We start from the raw sequence: 19,588 nt of genomic DNA on the forward strand, positions 1-19,588 counted from the left end.
AGAGGACTAACCCTACAGTTGCCCGATGGGAGTATACTTCTGTATATTTACTATGGTTACTCCTGTGTTCTGCAGGTGCCTTTGTGGCAGGAGTGCCTGTTCAGCCAGTGCTAATGCGATATCCTAACAAACTGGTGAGTAACATTGCTTGGGTTAGATGCCCTCATTTTTCCCACATAGCACATTGAATCATTATATGTAGATACCTAAAATAATTAACGCTTGAAAATGGGGGGGGGGGGGGGGGGGGGGGAGAAGCCATTTTCAAGTATTAATTATTTTAGGTATCTACATATAACGATTCAATGTGCTATGTGGGGAAAAAAAACTGTTGTATATAATGGTAAGGCTTATGCAGAAATGTAATCAGTCTTTAAAGCGGAGTTCCACCCAAAAAGTGAACTTCTGCTTTAAGTGAAGGTGACCCCCTGACATTTTACATTTGGCATGTCATTTTTTTTGGGGGGGGTGGATACCCTCTTTAGATGCATCCAGCTCCCACTTCCTCCCGGGGCTCAGTGGCGCCGGAAGGAAGTTCAACTCTGCTATACTTTTTGTAGCTGCTGACTTTTATATGGGTGGAACTCCGCTTTAAAGTGATATAAAAGTATTTTGTGTTTTTTTTTTAAAATAACAAACAAACATGTTGCACTTACCTACTCTGTGCAGTGGTTTTGCACAGAGCAGCCAGGATCCTCCTCTTCTTGGGTCCCTCGCTAGTGCTCCTGGCTCCTCCCTGCTGCCGAGTGCCCCCACAGCAAGCAGCTTGCTATGGGGGCACCTGAGCTGAGCCGCAGCTCTGTGTGTCCATTCATTCAGACATGCTGTGGCTCAGCCCTGCCCACTCTCTCTCATTGGCTCACCGACTTTAATTGACAGCAGCGGGAGCCAACCTTGCTGTAATATTTGTAACCATTTTTATGTACTGTGTGTAATAAATATATATATATATATATATATATATATATATATATATGAGAGAATATATATATATACACACACACTCTTAGTGAATCCTTGGAGTGACCTCATTTTTCAAATATTTTTAAAATTGCAAAAAGTAGTATTTTTGTTCCTGTTAAGTACAATTTGGATGGAGTGTAAAGGTTTGGTATAAAATATAATTATCACTGCAGTGTTTATGTGGCAGTTACATAGTAGGTGAGGTCGAAAAAAGATACAAGTCCAACCCATATGTGTGATTATATGTCAGTATTACATTGTATATTCCTGTATGTTGCGGTCGTTCAGGTGCTTATCTAATAGTTTCCTGAAACTATCGATGCTCCCCGCTGAGACCACCGCCTGTGGAAGGGAATTCCACATCCTTGCCGCTCTTACTGTAAGGAACCCTTACGAGTCTTGTTAAACTCCCTTCTGCGCAAAAGTTTTATCCCTATTGTGGGGTCACCAGTATGGTATTTGTATATTGAAATCATATCCCCTCTCAAGCGTCTCTTCTCCAGAGAGAATAAGTTCAGTGCTCACAATCTTTCCTCATAACTAATATCCTCCAGACCCTTTATTAGCTTTGTTGCCCTTCTTTGTACTTGCTCCATTTCCAGTACATCCTTCCTGAGGACTGGTGCCCAGAACTGGACAACATACTCTAGGTGCAGCCGGACCAGAGTCTTGTAGAGCGGGAGAATTATCGTTTTATCTCTGGAGTTGATCCCCTCTTTAATGCATGCCAATATTCTGTTTGCTTTGTTAGCAGCAGCTTGGCATTCCATGCCATTGCTGAGCCTATCATCTACTAGGACCCCCAGGTCCTTTTCCATCCTAGATTCTCCCAGAGGTTCTCCCCCCAGTGTATAGATTGTATTCATATTTTTGCCACCCAAATGCATAATTTTACATTTTTCTACATTGAACCTCATTTGCCATGTAGTTGCCCACCCCATTAATTTGTTCAGATCTTTTTGCAAGGTTTCCACATCCTGCGGAGAAGTTATTGCCCTGCTTAGCTTAGTATTGTCTGCAAATACAGAGATTGAACTGTTTACCCCATCCTGCAGATCATTTATGAACAAATTAAACAGGATTGGTCCCAGCACAGAACCCTGGGGGACCCCACTACCCACCCCTGACCATTCCCGGGTACTCCCCATTTATCACCACCCTCTGAACTCGCCCTTGTTGCCAGTTTTCAATCCATGTACTCACCCTATGGTCCATGCCAACAGACCTTATTTATAAATGTTTATGGGGAACTGTGTCAAATGTTTTTGCAAAATCCAGATACACCACATCCACGGGCCTTCCTTTATCTAGATCCTCATAGAAGGTTAATAGATTGGTTTGGCAAGAACAATTCTTCATGAATCCATGCTGATTACTGCTAATAATACCGTTCTCATTACTAAAATTTTGTATATAGTCCTTTATCGTCCCCTCCAAGAGTTTACATACTATTGATGTTAGTCTAACTGGTCTGTAATTCCCAGGGATGTATTTTGGGCCCTTTTGAAATATCAGTGCTACATTGGCTATTCTCCAATCGGCTGGTACCATTCCAGTCAGTAGACTGTCAGTAAAAATTAGGAACAATGGTCTGGCAATTACTTGACTGAGTTCCCTAAGTACCCTCGGGTGCAAGCCATCTGGTCCCGGTGATTTATAAATGTTAAGTTTCCCAAGTCTAATTTTAATTCTGTCCTCTGTTAACCATGGAGGTGCTTCCTGTGATGTGTCATGAGGATAAACACTGCAGTTTTGGTTACTGAAGCCCCCCCCGATTCCCTCGTGAAGACTGAGGAGAAGAATAAATTCAATACCTTCGCCATCTCCCCATCCTTTGTAACCAGAGGTCCTTCCTCCATTCTTTATGGGGCCAATATGGTCTGTCCTCCCTTTTTTACTGTTTACATACTTAAAGAATTTCTTGGGATTTTTTTTGCTCTCCTCAGCTATGTGTCTTTCATGTTCTATCTTAGCTGTCCTTATTGCACCCTTACGTTTCTTGTTGCATTCTTTATAAAGTCTGAATGCTGATGATGATCCCTCAGCCCTGTATTTTTTGAAGGCCTTCTCCTTTGCTTAGATATGCATTTTTACATTGGCGTTAAGCCATCCAGGACTTTTGTTCGCTCTTTTAAATTTATTACCGAATGGGATGCCTTGACTAATGCCCTTATTTAATATGCTCCTAAAGCAAACCCATCTCTCCTCAGTCAAGCTCCATGAAATACCTCCTTTGATCTGATCCTCTTGCTGCAAAACTTGTTGCCTCCAGATTTTGGTAATTGCTCCCTAGACTTCATTGGAAAGAGAGAAAGTGATCTGTTGATGTGCTTCATAGAGATGAAACTACATTGGGCTGAAAAGTAAGGCTCTGTTTACAGTCTACTTTTCACTATTACCATCCACCTATAGCAGTAAAACAAGTTTTGTTTAGCTGTAAGTGGAAATGCCTTATGTGCTGGCCAGTTATATCTAGTGGCGTTAGCTTTGCCCAGTGTCTGGGGATGAAGGTGTGCTGTGCCGTAAAATCCAGGGCGATTTAGCAGCCTGTTAAAGACCAGCTGTACTCAAATTATATTTCAACTTTGTGTGGTTGTTAACCTGAATCTCATTTTGGCTTCTTATGTTTCTCGGTGAATCCACTTGTGAGAGGTCTCCATCAAAACTCTCTCTCCCCCACCTCCCAGCTGCAATGTAACAACCTTACAAAACCAAGTGACAGCCTCTATGCTGCTTCTCATTTTTCATTATTTTATTTATTTTTTAATTATTTGGTTGATTTCTTTCTCAATATGCAGCCTGCAACAATTTGGACATGGAAAGGAAATGGCGTGTAAGTAAACTATTATTTTTTCCCCTTGCTTTTCAGTGATTGTATTACACTCTATATTTATTATCTACCTTATCCCTGATCATTTCACGTATTTCCAGAAGTGAGCCATTTTGCTGCAGTTGTTGTCTTCACACAGATGTGTTGTTATAGTCTTGTATGAATTTGCTGTTACATGGATTTATTATAAATGTTTTAACCAGTTAAAGCTTTGCTTTTTGGGGATATAATACAATATACACTATATTACCAAAAGTATTGGGACGACTGCCTTTACACACACACACGAACTTTAATGGCATCCCAGTCTTAGTCCGTAGGGTTCCACATTGAGTTGGCTCACACTTTCCAGCTATAACAACTTCAACTCTTCTGGGAAGGCTGTCCACAAGGTTTAGACGTGTGTCTATGGGAATGTTTGACCATTCTTCCAGAAATGCATTTGTGAGGTCAGACGCTGATGTCGGTCGAGAAGGCCTGGCTCGCAGTCTCCCCTCCTAATTCATCCCAAAGGTGTTCTGTTGGGTTGAGGTAAAAAAAATGCATACTAGCACATTACAAAATGCTTACCTTGGAACAAAGCCCTCCAGCACTGTGCTGTCACTGCTGAGAGGGCTGACATGTTCCCTCAGTCCCTCTTCCACGTTCATGCGCTCCAGCTATGTGATTGGCCAGAGCCGCGATGACGTCACTCCTGCGCATGCGCGCAGGAGCCCTAGTTTCCGACATGAAGCTCTGAAGGTCCGGCGAGGTTTCCCGGACCTGCGGAGCACATGCACTAGTGATGTAACTGGCCGCACCCAGGGTGAATATCTCCTAAACCTATTATAGGCTTACATGTAGGTAAAAATCACCAATCGGGCTTTATTACCGCTTTAAAGATTTGTCACCGTTAAGTTTTCACTAACAACTGACTCACTAGTGAAGCATAAAATGAATAATCACAATACATTAGAAGGTCTAGGTGGCTAAGTGCTGGCATAACAGTAGTCTTGGGATTGTAAAGTATTCATCTATGTCTTATCAAAATATGATGATGATTAATTAGTCAGCTTTGAACATGGTTGACACATCAGGACCAGCCAGCCTAACAAATCTGTCATTTGTTTCTTTTTATTTACTTTTTTTTTTTTTTTAAATCCATACATTTTATTTCTGCAGGTTAAAGGTCCTGTGGCTTACAATGTCCCAGTTTTATATTAACCTGGAGATAGAGGTAAGAAATATCTTGTTTTTGTGTATAACAGCTGCTTATTTTGGCTTTCTCTAAGCTGACTCTATCCACAGATGTAGATGCTTGAAATCCATTTTTTTTCCTTAATTTTAGTTCTTGCCAGTTTACAATCCAAGTCCTGAAGAGAAATCAGATCCTGCATTATATGCCAGCAACATGCAGAAGTTCATGGCAAAGTGAGTTGGGAGTGAAAGGGTTGGTTATGGTGAATACAAATGTGAACCCGGGGATTTGACGTGGGATAAAAGTAACAATATACGTACGCGGCGTGATTTTTGTTAGCATTGCACCACATCATAGTATTGCTAGTGATAATTGGGTAGAATATGGACATGGCGTTGGTGTTCACAAACAGAAAAAAACTCCTTATTGTCCATTGCATAATAAACCCGCTCTTTACTGAGCTCACAAGGCCGTTCTTTTCTGAGCCTACAAGGCCGTTCTTTACTTAGGTTACAAAGCTGTTTTTTACGGAGTTTACAAGTCCATTCTTTACCAAGCTTACAAGGCTGATCTTTACTGTGCTTACAAATTAAAATTATGACAGATGTACCTATCTCCATCTTATTTTCACCCTCACCGTTTTGAATTAAAACGGTGAGGGTGAAAATGAGATGACAAATTATGACAGGCTATCTCCATCTCATTTTCACCCTCACTGTTTTGAATTAAAATGGTGAGGGTGAAAATGAGATGGAGATGGGTACATCTGTCATATAGTATAATTGACCAGTACATTTATAACTATCTCACCAGTATAATTGCTATGCTGGTTTACCATCTGTATTTGATGCATGATGGAACTCTTTCTGTGATTTTTACTTTCAGAGCTCTTGGCAAACCAGCAACAGAATATGAGTTGATGGGAGATACACCAGTAACACCATTGGGACACCTAAAAGTGCCATTGGACCCTAAATTTTGGGAACTGGGAAAAATCCTACGGAAGGCTGGGTGAGTGATGTCTGCACTGAGAAGTCTGTTACACATTGCTTAAGATGTTGACAGATTAAACTTGTATTAGACTGGGTGTATGCTTCAGAATGTCAATAGGTGCACTGGCTACAAAATAGCTTTGAAGCACAAACCTGTATACAGTGTTTAAAAAAAAGTTAGATGTTACTGATTGGATTGGTAAAAAATATTTTTGTTTTAAGCTGAATCAGTTGTAGAAGGTACCTTTTTAACCACCTGCCGACTGCTCACAGTAAATATACTGCGTTAGGGGGGCAGGCACATACATGTATGTAACCGGCCTTCTTCCATATTTGGGGTGCAAATGTGCGTTCCTCCTACCAACCCGTGCTGTGATTTGACACAGCATAGGTTTGACAGCAGATTTCAGTCAATGATTTTGGCTGAAATCTGCTGATCAGCCTTGTCCAATTACACACAGAGTTCTGTGTTTTTGTAAACACAGAACTCTGTGTGTGATTGGACACGGCTGATCAGCAGATTTCAGCCAAAATCATTGGCTGAAATCTGCTGTCAAACCTATGCAGTGTCAAATCACAGCACGGGTTGGTAGGAGGAACGCACATTTGCACCCCAAATGTACAGGGAACAGTGATCTGGTTGTTTCTTCTCCCTAAAAATTGGGGAGAAAAAAACAGCCAGAGCAGAAAGTAAAAGCAGCACACATTACACATGGTTAGGCACACAGTTAACCCCTTGATTGCCCCTAGAAGTTAACCCCTTCCCAGTCAGTGTCATTAGTATAGTGTCAGTCTAGAGTATTATCACTGTATAAGTGTCACTAGCAGTGTCAGTGAACCTCCCAGCCAGTGCCTGTTATTGCCTGATTGCTTGCCTCTTTATCACAGTCCCACTATAAGTCATCACCATTACAGTATAGCGTCTATAGTTGTTTAAATTCTAGTATATACCATACCAACTTAAAAAATACACTTATTGGGATTTTTTTTGTTTACTAAAGACGTAGCAGAATACATTTTTGGCCTAAATTTATAACAAAAGGTAATTTTTTTCCCAAAATTTTCAGTCTTTTTTCATGCATATAATACCACCAAAAGAAAGCTCTAGTTGTGTGAAAAAAAAAAAAGATAAAAATGTCATTTGTGTACAGTGTTGCACGACTGCGCAGTTGCCAGTTGCATTAGCACAGTGCTAAACTTACCTATACTGCAGTGTCCCAAAGCCCTAAGACATGCTAGGTACTTTCACTTAAGAGATATTAAAGAAGTATGATACAGCGCTGCGCTACAAAAACTAAGATTTAAGGAAGCAGCCAACACACCCGTAGACTCAGGGAAAAAATAACAACTAGAAATTCACAGTGTGGCGCTATTGAGTGAATAGAATGTGAATAAACTAGACAATAAATGACATCAAATAATAAAAAGTCTCACGTGAGCACTTGTGATAGTGACTGGTGGGAAAATAATACATATATGTGCTTTAAATAAATATAACATCAAAGAACAAACTCAATATGAAGTCCATAACACCAAGATAAAAAGTCTGTGATAGCAGTGTATAAATAGTATGCAGGTGTTCTTCTTATACGTGCAGGAAGATCAAATAAACCCGGTAGCCTGGTAGATGGATGAACCATAAACGACCAGAGGTGCACAGAAATTAAAAAGCGGTGCCAGGACCATCACCAGAAAGTATGGAGGCTTACCGGAAATAGTGGCCTGAAATAGCATATGCCAAAACAGGTCAAAAAGGCTTAATGACCAATTGGTCTAGATGAATTGTCTGGTCAGATGTCATCACCACATCACCGGAGGGAAGGGGGGAAGTAATCAGCACGACTTCCTCAATAGTAATCACACCACCATAAACCAAGCGAAAGATTCATGTAACATGTGAGGGATGATTACTATTGAGGAAGTCGTGCTGATTACTTCCCCCCTTCCCTCCGGTGATGTGGTGATGACATCTGACCAGACAATTCATCTAGACCAATTGGTCATTAAGCCTTTTTGACCTGTTTTGGCATATGCTATTTCAGGCCACTATTTCCGGTAAGCCTCCATACTTTCTGGTGATGGTCCTGGCACCGCTTTTTAATTTCTGTGCACCTCTGGTCGTTTATGGTTCATCCATCTACCAGGCTACCGGGTTTATTTGATCTTCCTGCACGTATAAGAAGAACACCTGCATACTATTTATACACTGCTATCACAGACTTTTTATCTTGGTGTTATGGACTTCATATTGAGTTTGTTCTTTGATGTTATATTTATTTAAAGCACATATATGTATTATTTTCCCACCAGTCACTATCACAAGTGCTCACGTGAGACTTTTTATTATTTGATGTCATTTATTGTCTAGTTTATTCACATTCTATTCACTCAATAGCGCCACACTGTGAATTTCTACTTTCACATAAGAGTATAAATTACTCACCTCCCCACAATTCAGCACCAGTTATTCACCAAGCTTGAGCAATTATTGTGGCAGGAGGAACATGCTTAGCCCTATGCAAGTTTTAACCTTCAGAACGTCCAAACTTATTTAGGAATTTCACGGAGATCGGCTTGCCCAATAAATGGGCTGGGAACAACTGGGTGCAAAAATTGGGGTCAGTACCTAAAAATGTTGCTGCTGGTTTTGGTAGTTTTAGATGCTCATTCAAACATCCTGCACTGGATAAATGCCAATCACTGCTAGAGCATATAGCAAGCAGCTGCTTTGTATGTGCTCTATTCACATTGCAATGCAGTTGCGAGGTGCAGTGGTGTAAAATGCAGCACGTTGCTGTAAAAGGGCATGATTGAAGTGTCACTTTGGACACTTCAAACAAAGCTCAATGGAAAAGAAAAGAAAATGGTGCCCCTCACCGCATTCCGCTGTACCTAAAAGCTGCCAAACTGCCCACATGCTAAAACGGTGCATTGAGTGGACAGGCAGTAAGAATAAGCCCTACGTTTGTGCACACAATGCTGTTTAATAGTGTGATCTGATGGACTGGTGAAGTTACAAAATTCTCTGCAGTTACTGTTGAGTAAACTAAGATCATGATTCTAGCTAGTAAAAAATTGCTGTAGAAACCCTTACACATTTATAAGGTTTCCCATACAAATAAATATAAATATTGGATCATGGTGATGTCAAGATTGAACATAATTATAATTTCCCTTGTCCTTTAAAGGTTCTCATTTGACAGTGTCCAGGGGTTGATTGATCTCTGTCTGGAGGGGGTATGTTCTCGTGTGGGACTAGAAGAACTGGCGGAGAAGCTGGGGCTCACCCAGACTGATGTCATTTCCAGAGTTTTCAGTTACTTTCCAAAGGTGAGGTGCTTGGTAAAGGGTTTAGTATTGCAGTGTGATAAAAAATACCCTATATGGTTTAGCATTAAAAGTCATTCAGACATTTTTTTTCACACATTTTTTTGCAGGTAAACAAATTTGCATTTATTTTTTATTTTTTTGCAGGAGCCTGTAAAGCATTGCAGCAGTGATCAGAAGATCACTGATGCTATGCAGGTCTCTTGCAGACCTGTCAGTGTATCCGATTGTATTGGCTTCCTCGTACAAGGTATGAGCAATCTAACAGAAAGACAGCGCTCACAACATTCATAACACGTTACACCCTGAATATGGATGTAACATGTTATGAAAGGTGAACTTATCCTTAAAGTAAACCTTTTTATACAAGAAATATGTAGGCTACTGTTAGTATCTGAAAATAAATGACTTCTTGCCTGGCTGAACCGCTGACTTCAGTACTTTTTATAGTCATCGAACAAGAACAAATACTGTATGCATATCAAGAAAGTTACAGTAAAGTCTAAAAGTCTTTACCTGTGTGACTGAGCTGAATAATTCGAAGAGGCCAGAGTGTCAGCATAACAGCCAAGCAACTAGCATTAACAGAATGAGATGTTAGTAATGAAAGCCTCCAGCAAAGTATTTTTAATCCATTAATCCAAGTGCACTAACACAGCTACCAATGAAAAGTCATAGAATAATCTATGTGGATACTATGCATTGCCACACTTTGAACAAAAAGTGACTGGAAAGCTGGTATTGGCTACAGTAAAACCAAATCTTTTAGCTGTAGCCTATTAGGGATAACCTTCAAGTGTATTTAAATCCTAGCTTTTATTTTATTTTTCAGTGGCCTTAGGAAGGATTAAAACCCCCTGTCCAATTTGTATTGCTTTTTGTGTCCCCACTAGGGAGAGTCGTCCTCTCTGTTTTCCTGGTGTTCACTCTCCCTGGGACTAAAAGGGAGGCAAAATGCACAATTATGACTGGAACAGAAGTCGTTTTCCCTAATCCTCTTTCAGGACAGCAACCTGAGAGATGACAGGAAACGCAAACTGAACAGTTAAAAACTCCTTCTACCCCCCATATCTCTTAGTTTAGTTGGGGGAACTCTGCACCACTTCGCTATGGGGAATTTTGAGGAAGGAAAAGCAGCCTAAACTGACACCTGGAGCGAGCGAGTCCTTTCCTGTTGTGCCCTGTTTTGTAGTTAAACATTCATATTGCCAGCATGCCAGGGATCTTCAAAGCATCACCTGCCTGATAAAGGAGCCTTGTGTGACCCCAAAACGTTGCACTCTTTCACTTTGATGGGATCGCTTTGAATAGAACATATGGACGTTATTTGATTAACCCTGGTGTCCTGGAAATATGTACGTTGTTCTGTGATGTTACAAGATTCCAGCTGGCAGTTGCTGCAGCACCCACCCAATTTTCAGCCTACTACAGCTTCTGTAAGCCCACCTGCTGCTGCCCTAGGAAGCAGCAAAGTAGTTGCTTGTTTCCTTGATGGACCAGATCACCTCTGGGCCAGCAGCTTTCTCTTCTGACCTTTTTACTTTCAGCTGTTGATTGTGGGGTTCCCTTGCTTTTTCCGGAATCTTGGCCCTCCTTTTTGCTTTTTGGGGACCAAGTACTGAAACCTTATTGTCTGTAAGCCCTTTCCTACTCCTCCCCTTGGGGAGTCTGAGTGATGACTTGCCCTGACTGCTGGTAGCAGTGGCAAGGCTGGGTCACAAGGGTTTCAATTTGGTGAACAAAGCACTTTCGGGTGTGATGTGCCACCCAAGCTTCATTTTGATTAAATTCTCTGTCTGTGTAGATGCCATCTGGCTGTGCCCGCTCTTGCTGTGTTGGACAGCTTGGAGAAATTAAAAAAGCCCTTTTATCCTGAATAATGAGGTATTGAATACAGCAGAGCAGCTCCTACTGCAGCAACACTCAATAGGGAAGGAGCAGTCTGAAAGTCCAGCCGTTGTGGAGAGGGTATCTTTTTGTGATTGCACTGGGGTGGTGGTCTGGGGGTGCAGTATGTTTTTGGCACTTTACCTTCCCAAAGATTTAGGTAAATGGGGAGAACTTGTCTTGCCCTTCTTACACTCCTGTTTTAGAGGCACCTAAGTCAGGAGAACTGGACTCCAGTACTGCTGATGATTCACCTGCTTCTTTTTGTTTCATGGTCAAGCAGTCAAGGAAAGCCTTAAGCCCGTACACACAAGCCGGTTAGGGAAAAAAAAACGCCCGACATTCAGCCCACGTGTAAGCCGGCCAATTTGGCTAGCTTCTGTCAGATGTGCATGCTGGAAAACAAGCAGCCGATCGGCTCCTGATAAACTGGAATGTCCCCCGGGCTCCTGTCAGAACACAACACCTCACCGTCGGTCATTGGTACAGTGGCTCTGACCAGAGCTGACCTTTTTTTCCGTCCAACCTGCCGGGTTGAACGGAAAAAAAAAAAATAGTGTTTACCTGGTTTTATTTACACCAATTCTGTTTTATTGTTCTTAAGGTACAGGAAATGGTGTTTGTTGCCTTACAAGTGTTTGACATGTAAGGTTCAGTCTGTTTTGTAAAGCATATAAAGCTGTCTGGTCAGTGTATTGTTTGACATGAAAAGAGTTCTCCTCATTTTGAGGAGATGTCACCTGTTCTCTTGGGAGTAGGAGTCGGTCTGTTAGTCTTGCAACCACTCAAACCCAAGTACTTTGGGTTTGTGCTTGGAAGATGTGATATCCAGGGAAGAATAGTGTGCTTCCCTGTCATATTTTAGATCAGACCTGCCATTCTTTCCGCATAGACTAGCAGCCCTTCACTCTGCTCTGGCATAATTCCTTTTCGAGTTGGAGAGTTGCCTTTTTTCCAGTTTTGGGAAAAGTTCTAGGGAGTTTTCTCAAACGCTTACACCATTTACTGAGCACTCTTTGTTTGCAATCACTTCTTCCATCTGGTGGACTTCTGTATTCTGTGGGCATATTGCTGTCCTCTCACAGGTCCCCATCTTGCCTGCGCATTATTGCTACTTGAGTTTTGCTGTGGGCCCACAAGTTGGTTTCCCTTCCCTTTTTGGTCTGTCCACTCACTGTGCCTTAAGTATTCTTAAAACTGCTAGCCCCTGTGCTGCTGTGTTCACAGAATATTTTTTTTTTTTTTCTGAGAGGACCATCAATTTAGAACCTGTCAGACAAGGTCCAAAATACGTTTTAGACTCTTACTTGTTTTGGTCAGTTCTTGGACCCTTAGGAAGTCATCTCTGGATCTGACTTATTGTGGGCGTATCTAGGTCTTCTTCTAGATGCTGCTCAATCCAGAGTTATTTTTCTTCTTCAAGACAAATGTTGGGACTCTCTGCTCCCGTGTTTGGACTTTGTAGTCCGGGAGTCTCCCAACTCTGTGCTTTTGCCTGAGAGTTCTAGGCTTGATGGTGACCTCCTCAAAGTGCTATAATATGCTGAGTTCTGAGCATAACACTCCAGACTGCTACAGTTCAACATTCTGGCTTTGTAGAACCAGATACTACATTCTCCAAATCCACAGTTTCACCTGTCTCCCAGGGCCAGGTTGGCACACCATTCATTTCATTAGCTATAATTAAGCACCAGATGTACATGTGAAACGCATCAGCTTATCCTTGTAGTTCACCTCTGTCTGCTGTATGGATCATGGTTATTCATCAATAAAAGAGATTGCATTGGAATGCGGCCATCTAGCCTTTTTTTTTCTATTCCTATTTGCAGCAGAGCCTGCACCCATCTACGTATAGAGGCAGTGGAGCAGCAGTGCAGGTGATGTAGTCCTGGAGCAGTGCTATCATACTATTATGTGTTCAGACTTAGTTGTTTTGGTCAGTTATTGGATCCTTAGGAAGTTATCTCTGGATCTGACTCATTGTGGGCGTAACTAGGTCTTCTTCTAGATGCTGCTCAATCCAGAGTTATTTTTCTTCTTCGAGACAAATGTTGGGACACTCTGATCCCATGTTTGGACTTTGCAGTCCAGGAGTCGCCCAACTCTTTGCTTTTGCATGAGAGTTCTAGGCTTGACGGTGACCTCCTCAAAGTGGTGTATAATATGCTCAGTTCTGAACATGACACTCCGGACTGCTACAATTCAACATTCTGGCTTTGTGGAACCAGATACTACAGTCTCTAAGTCCACAGTTTCACCTCTCTCTCCCGGGGCCAGGTTGGCTCACCATTTCAGCCCAGGAGTTGGGGTGGGTTTAACAGTTCAGTTTGTGCTTCCTGTACAGGGAGGAATCTTTCCTGCACTTTAAAATAATGTAATGAAATCACCCTGTATTCATTATTATATATGCAGATAATTATGTCATTTAAAAGATCGGTTCATAGGCATTCAAAAAATGTATGGAAATAATATTCACTAAAAGCCAGTACAGTTTCTTTGTAAAGAGTAAAACAAAGAAGTTTGCTGAAAGATAAGAGGTCATATACTAACCTCTCTGGTGGCACGTGTCTTCTACCTCCTGCTGCAGCCTCAATTAGTCTCTCTGGTATTCTAAACTTACAGGGGTGTCAGATGCCTGTATCTCCTGCTGTGTGCTGGCGCCTTCTTCTGACATCTCTACTAAATTATGCAGTGAGGGAGAGGTCAGAAGAAGGGACCAGCACACAGTGGGAGACACCGTTATCCAATACTACCAAAAGTGTTGTTTGCCGAAGAGAGTGCAGATTGCTGCGCCCCTGGAACAGAGGGGAGGTAGGAATCATGGGCCATTGGAAAGGTGTGTACACTTCCTCTTCTCTTGTAAGGAACAGGCCTTTTGATTTGAAACCTGACAGGGTCTCTTTTAGTAAACCATTTTCAGACTTTTAATTGTGGATGTGTGTAATGAATGATCTGTCTGCCACTAGGATGCCAGTGGAATGATTGACTTTCGGGAAGTTTCGCTGGTTCTAGCAGCCCAGGATGCTACACGTTCTGCAGAGGAGTTGGCAAAGTTGGCATTTGATGTAAGTGATGCTACACAAAATTGATTAAACAACTATTTATCTGAACATCTGGTGTCTGTTACAGTCTATGGCAATTTATTTTCCGCCATGTTCAATTTCTTCTGTCTATTGCAGCTGTTTTCTACCTGTGATGCTGATGGCTGCTTTCTACTGTCAGCTGAAGGCTTTTCGTCCATTCTGCGCTCACTTGTGGGTTCGCCTCCTGCAGAAAGTGGCAAAGTATATGCTGAGCTATGCCCTCGTGAAACTCCAGGACTTGATCGAGGTAAGATGACCTCCCGTGTACGCATCACAGGAAAGTTGAGCTCCTGATTATAATAGCCAGTTAGCTGCTTATGTTCAGTTTGTAATCTGCATCTGTCTGTACCTGGAATACTTACAATAGAGAGTTCAGTTTGCTGTACTAATTTAGATGGGTTATTTAGAAATAAATAATCTGATATCTACTCTCATTGATGGCAACTCATCCAATAGGTCTCTCAACAGTGGCAAGTGATAGAAATGATTTTTGGTCAATTTTTATTTACATTTTTCTTTTAAGGTTTATACATTTTGTCTGTTTGTCTATCTGCCTGCTGGCTGACACTAACTGGCTTGAGGTTTATTACCAATACATGGTGGAGTGTTCCACGTTTTCTCTCCTATGGAGGAAACAAACTGTTGTTTAGATCATAAAAAGTTCTGACCTGGGACTTGGAGGGAGCTTGGAGGCTTTGTAGAGCTTCGGGTAAAAAAAAGCCTTCTGTCCCTAGTCCATGCTTTTCCTGTTAGCAAGGAGGCCTGTGGACAAGAAAATATGGGCCTTTTTATATCTCAGCTGACTTATAGGCTCTCTCTCCCACTCTTTCTGTTGTGAGAGCCTGCTGCTGGGTAAAAAGAGTGACTGCTGACAGATCACTAAAAAAGTGCTGCATGTTGGTTTTGGGGAACCCATTAGGGAGAACCCTGTTAGTTAGGAACTGCCATACGTTTTAATTAGTGGCTCAGACAAACAGATAATTTTGGTTTGATGTTTTGGGCTTGTCCTCCTGCATTGATCTGTTCTACTGCTTGCTGCTACAAAAGCAGGATAAAGCCAATTGGACTGTTCCAGGGTGTTCCTGTCCCAATGCAATGAGACATATATCTTTTTTTCTCTATTTCACAAATAAGCATTGAGTGTATGACACAGTATACGTATTTCTTCTTGGAATTTCTAAAGAAAGAGCACAGCAGAACAGCTCTGTTTATTTCACTTGGTGTGTAAATTTGAGTTATTAAAGGAGAAGTATAGCCAAAGCCCCTTTGGCTGTACTTCTCATGTGGATCACAGGAAAGCAGTTTGTTCTGCACTCCTGTGACCCATTTTCAGCAGACAGCTGACAGCTGATGTCACAGAGCTGGTGCAGGCTTAGGAAATATCGCGACCATATGGTCTGAATCCGCTCACATGACTGGACCAGCACCTGGCTCAGACTCTGAGCAAGCCACTGAGACCCTGAGCCGGCTTCTCCCACCGCCTCCAGACCCCAGCGCTCCAGTGAGCGCAGGGGGGCTGCGCAGACAGTGGTGGCTGAGGAGTCACTAGCTTTGTGCTCAGGTAGCTCTGAGAACTGAGCGATCGGCAGTGTTTGATCACTCGGTTCTCAGTCTTAGAGCCGGCAGGGGACAGATGCAGCATCGGACCGATGCTACATCCACCTAGGCAAGTATGATTCTGAAAAGAAAAATATTCCCATACTTTTAAGCTGTCAATACAATGGGTTTTTTATTTTTTTGTTTGTTTTTTTACAACAGGATATGTGTTCCACCTGTTGGCCTGATTAATTTAAAATATTTTTATTAATAAATATATTTTTTGCTATTTAAAAAATATAGAAAAAAACTCCTAGATCTGCAGGATCGAAGGTTTGAGGTCACCACATCCCAAGATTATAGAAAAAACACACAAAACCCCCTTGGCAGGTGGGACTTTAAAAGTGACCGGAAACAATAATTGTACGATATAAAAATGTTTATTACAATAGTCTAGTCATTAAAAAGACTTTCTCATAAAGGACTCCTTTATGACAAAGTCTTTTTAATGACTAGACTATTGTAATAAACATTTTTATATTGTACAATCATTGTTTCCGGTCACTTTTAAAGTCCCACCTGCCAAGGGGGTTTTGTGTGTTTTTTTTTTTTTTTGTTTAAATATAGAAGTTTTTAGCTGACTAGAAAGACTCTAGTACAAGCATGCAGGTCTAGTTTTGTTGCAATATCTTGTATCTTGCCTGAAGAAGAGGCCATCATGCCTTGAAAGCTTGCAGTACAATCTATTTAGTTAGCCAATAAATTATATTACCTTAAACAGGAGCTTCAGGCTTCTTCAGAAAAAATTAAGTCAGCAGCTACAAATTCTATAGCTGCTGACTTTTAATATTAGGACACTTGTCTGTCCAGGGATCCAGCAGTGTCTTCACCCCAGCCGTTTTTTTAATCGACTCTCGGGTGCTGCTGCTGCCATTTCTTATAAGGGAAACTGGCAGTGAGGGGGGCAGGAGGCAAACACGCGGAGCTTCCTTTTTTGAGTGGTTAAATACAAAACTACTTTTGTTGATGGATAGCATGGTACAACACTGCTGCTGTGGAGTACCCCTCTTCTAGGATGGACTGGATGAGTTTCTCCCTTGGAACATGCCTACCTGTCGGCTATGTATGGATTCATAAAGCTGCTAAAGCTTTCCTGCAAACAGCTGATTGGTGGGAGACCACTGCTTGGCTGTTTCAGGCTACAAATTTAATGGGTTTTCTATTTACTTGCTAAACATGGAAATCTCCTATGTAGCTACCACTTTGTACATAAAAGCATAGTGCTTTTGTCTTAGTATAGAAGAACCTATTTAAGGGCCCAGTCACACCCCACCAGTCCACTTGCATTATGCTCCATATAACGAGCTGGCGAAAGATGTAGATGGTGTTGTTTTAATGCATCACACTGTTTACTCCTTTTCTTTTTTTTCTTTTTTTAACTTTGTTTAAAATTGCAAAAAAACTTAATTGAACCTAATGCGCTGTGGTGTGGTAACCTGCTTTTGAACAAGCCCGTTTTTATTATTAGTATTATAATTTATTATTATACAGGATTTATATAGTGCCGACCGTTTACGCAATGCTTTACAACTTGAGGTTAGACAGCAGAAATACAATACACTTTTAATACAGTAGGAATCAGAGGGCCCTGCTCATTACAATCTTTTTTATGATGAAATCAGTTGCTCCACATTTATTGCATTTGTTTTTTTCTCTTTTGAATTCTTTCTAGAATAAAAAAAAAACCTACCTGATTGCTACAGCTTCCCTTAAAAATTTAACTTAAAGTGGAATTCCAGGCTAAACCTGACTAATGTTAAAAATGTTCCCTCCCTCCTTTCTTACAGAGGTTAGTCAGGTTAGATGTTTTTTGGGGGAGATGGGGGGTAAGGTATAGCCTAGAATTCCACTGTAAGCTGATTTAAGATTAAGACCACAGAAATTTAAAGTCAAAGCCCTTTTTTAGTTTTTAGTTTTGAATAGAGTAGGACAGCATTATAGACCCCCCCCTTTTTTTTTTTTTTTTCTCCTTCCTTTTTTACTTTTTTATTTTTTGTTGTCTGTGCCAAGGAAGTTCACTCTTTTTTATCTGTGCTGGTGACTACTGTCACTGAAAGAGGAGATTATGGGAAATCCACAATTTTAGAATAGTCAATATACAGCATGAAGTGGGGGGAAAATCCTCCAGTTGGAACACCACTTCCTGTTCTTGTTTGTTGCTCAAAGATTGTGAAATACCTATAAAGAAAGCTTCAAAATCACTAGAAATATGCTCTGCTTACTGTCTGCTCATTGTAAATGCAGGCGTAGACAGGAATTTCCCACACTTTGGGGAGATTTCCTCTCGTTTCCTGTTGCAGGACAGGATATGAAGGGGGATTTCTCCAGCAGGACACAGGCAGGAATTTTATCTTTTATACTGGCCTTTTTTAATCCCTTTTACAGCAGTACTGCTTTTGTGGAGATCACATCCTGGAAGCTCTGCCTGACAGGGTTTTCTCGATTTACAAGATTGATTTTACTTTATTTATAGAAGTACTGTTTTATTTACCAAAGAATTTATAATTCTGTTATGTGTATAGCTGTTTTTCTGGCATACAGATTTTAACAATGCTTAGTTTGCCCATTTTAGATTTTGTCCTATTACTACATAAGAGGCCCATTCTTGCACTGTACATATTTCACATTCTGAAACATGTTTATTAAATGTAAATTGTTTTCCAGATGGATTTCTTCGATTTGCTGTTCGCCATCCATGCTATCGCCACCTTTTCCTGTTCTATCTGCGCCCCCCAGCTTCTGGACGCAAGAAGCCACGTGTACAGCAGAATGGGAGCTGTTCCGGGAAAACCACTCCTGGGAACCAGTTCAAGTCTGATTGACATGTTGTGGGGGGGTTTTAATGGGGGATGGGGAGGTGGGGAGGGGGGACTCTCCTGTGATGGGATGAGATATTTTTATGGGTTTATTTAGGCTGGAGTAAAACTGCTTATCGGTTATATCTACATGAGAAAAGGCATTATGATGAGATTCTTTTTAGTATCTAAACTGAGGGTTTCATTGAAGGATTTAGGAAAAAATAAAGTGTATCCGGATTTAATGGAAATGCCATTCTGTTCTGTAGTATTGTTTTAAAGAGCATGGACTGGAAAGAATGCACGTTTTATGACCGCAATGTTGAAGGAGCAATACTTTCTGTGTGTATAGTTGGCGCAAGTGCAGATTCGGGGTATTATTAACGCCCAGAAATCTCAGGTCTCAGGGAAACAACCTCCCTTCCCCCAGAGAATTTTACATTTTTACCATTATTTGGATGTTTTATTTCTGACTGCTCCCCATGTATTACTGCTCTCGTTATGGTTCTGAATGATATTATAATTATTTTTCATAAAAAAAATGACTCTTGTGTGGTTATTGTACACTTTACTAGCATATACAACAAGTATCTTGTTTCTAAATAATCTGTATATACATGTAATGTAGCCCTAGCTGTACACAAACTACAAAAAAGTGATGAAAGTGTTCATTTGATCAGTTTTAGTTTGCTGCCACTGTATTGGATTATCTTGACTTCTACAATGTGAACTTGATCTGAAGTTATTGGTTTAGAGCCCACACATTGTGATCAAAATCAGACCTGTCAAATTATGCATTTCCCTTTAACTGCAGCACATAGGGAAACGCATTTAAGGCAATGGGAACTGTTTGGTATTTGGCCACATGATCTATGGGCAGGCTGATTGTGCTGAATTGATCTATTGATTGACTCCAGTACGAACCTGCCTTTTTTTTG

At 41.1% G+C, this 19,588-nt stretch overlaps 1 protein-coding gene across 1 annotated transcript in view; it reads left to right on the forward strand.

The window, feature by feature from the left end:
* Positions 1 to 19,198, forward strand: part of LPCAT4 (lysophosphatidylcholine acyltransferase 4) — a 65,410-nt gene extending 46,212 nt beyond the window's left edge. The window contains exons 6-14 of the mRNA XM_073632003.1: positions 76 to 134; positions 3,762 to 3,796; positions 4,955 to 5,009; positions 5,121 to 5,203; positions 5,856 to 5,981; positions 9,151 to 9,292; positions 14,143 to 14,241; positions 14,356 to 14,506; positions 18,520 to 19,198. Coding sequence (XP_073488104.1) covers positions 76 to 134; positions 3,762 to 3,796; positions 4,955 to 5,009; positions 5,121 to 5,203; positions 5,856 to 5,981; positions 9,151 to 9,292; positions 14,143 to 14,241; positions 14,356 to 14,506; positions 18,520 to 18,677 — 908 coding nt within the window. The 3' untranslated portion in view covers positions 18,678 to 19,198. The remainder of the gene's footprint in view (positions 1 to 75; positions 135 to 3,761; positions 3,797 to 4,954; positions 5,010 to 5,120; positions 5,204 to 5,855; positions 5,982 to 9,150; positions 9,293 to 14,142; positions 14,242 to 14,355; positions 14,507 to 18,519) is intronic.
* Positions 19,199 to 19,588: the final 390 nt, after the last annotated feature.

The sequence above is a fragment of the Aquarana catesbeiana genome, linkage group LG01, assembly GCF_042186555.1.
Source record: "Aquarana catesbeiana isolate 2022-GZ linkage group LG01, ASM4218655v1, whole genome shotgun sequence".
In the NCBI taxonomy this organism is placed as follows: Eukaryota; Metazoa; Chordata; class Amphibia; order Anura; family Ranidae; genus Aquarana; species Aquarana catesbeiana.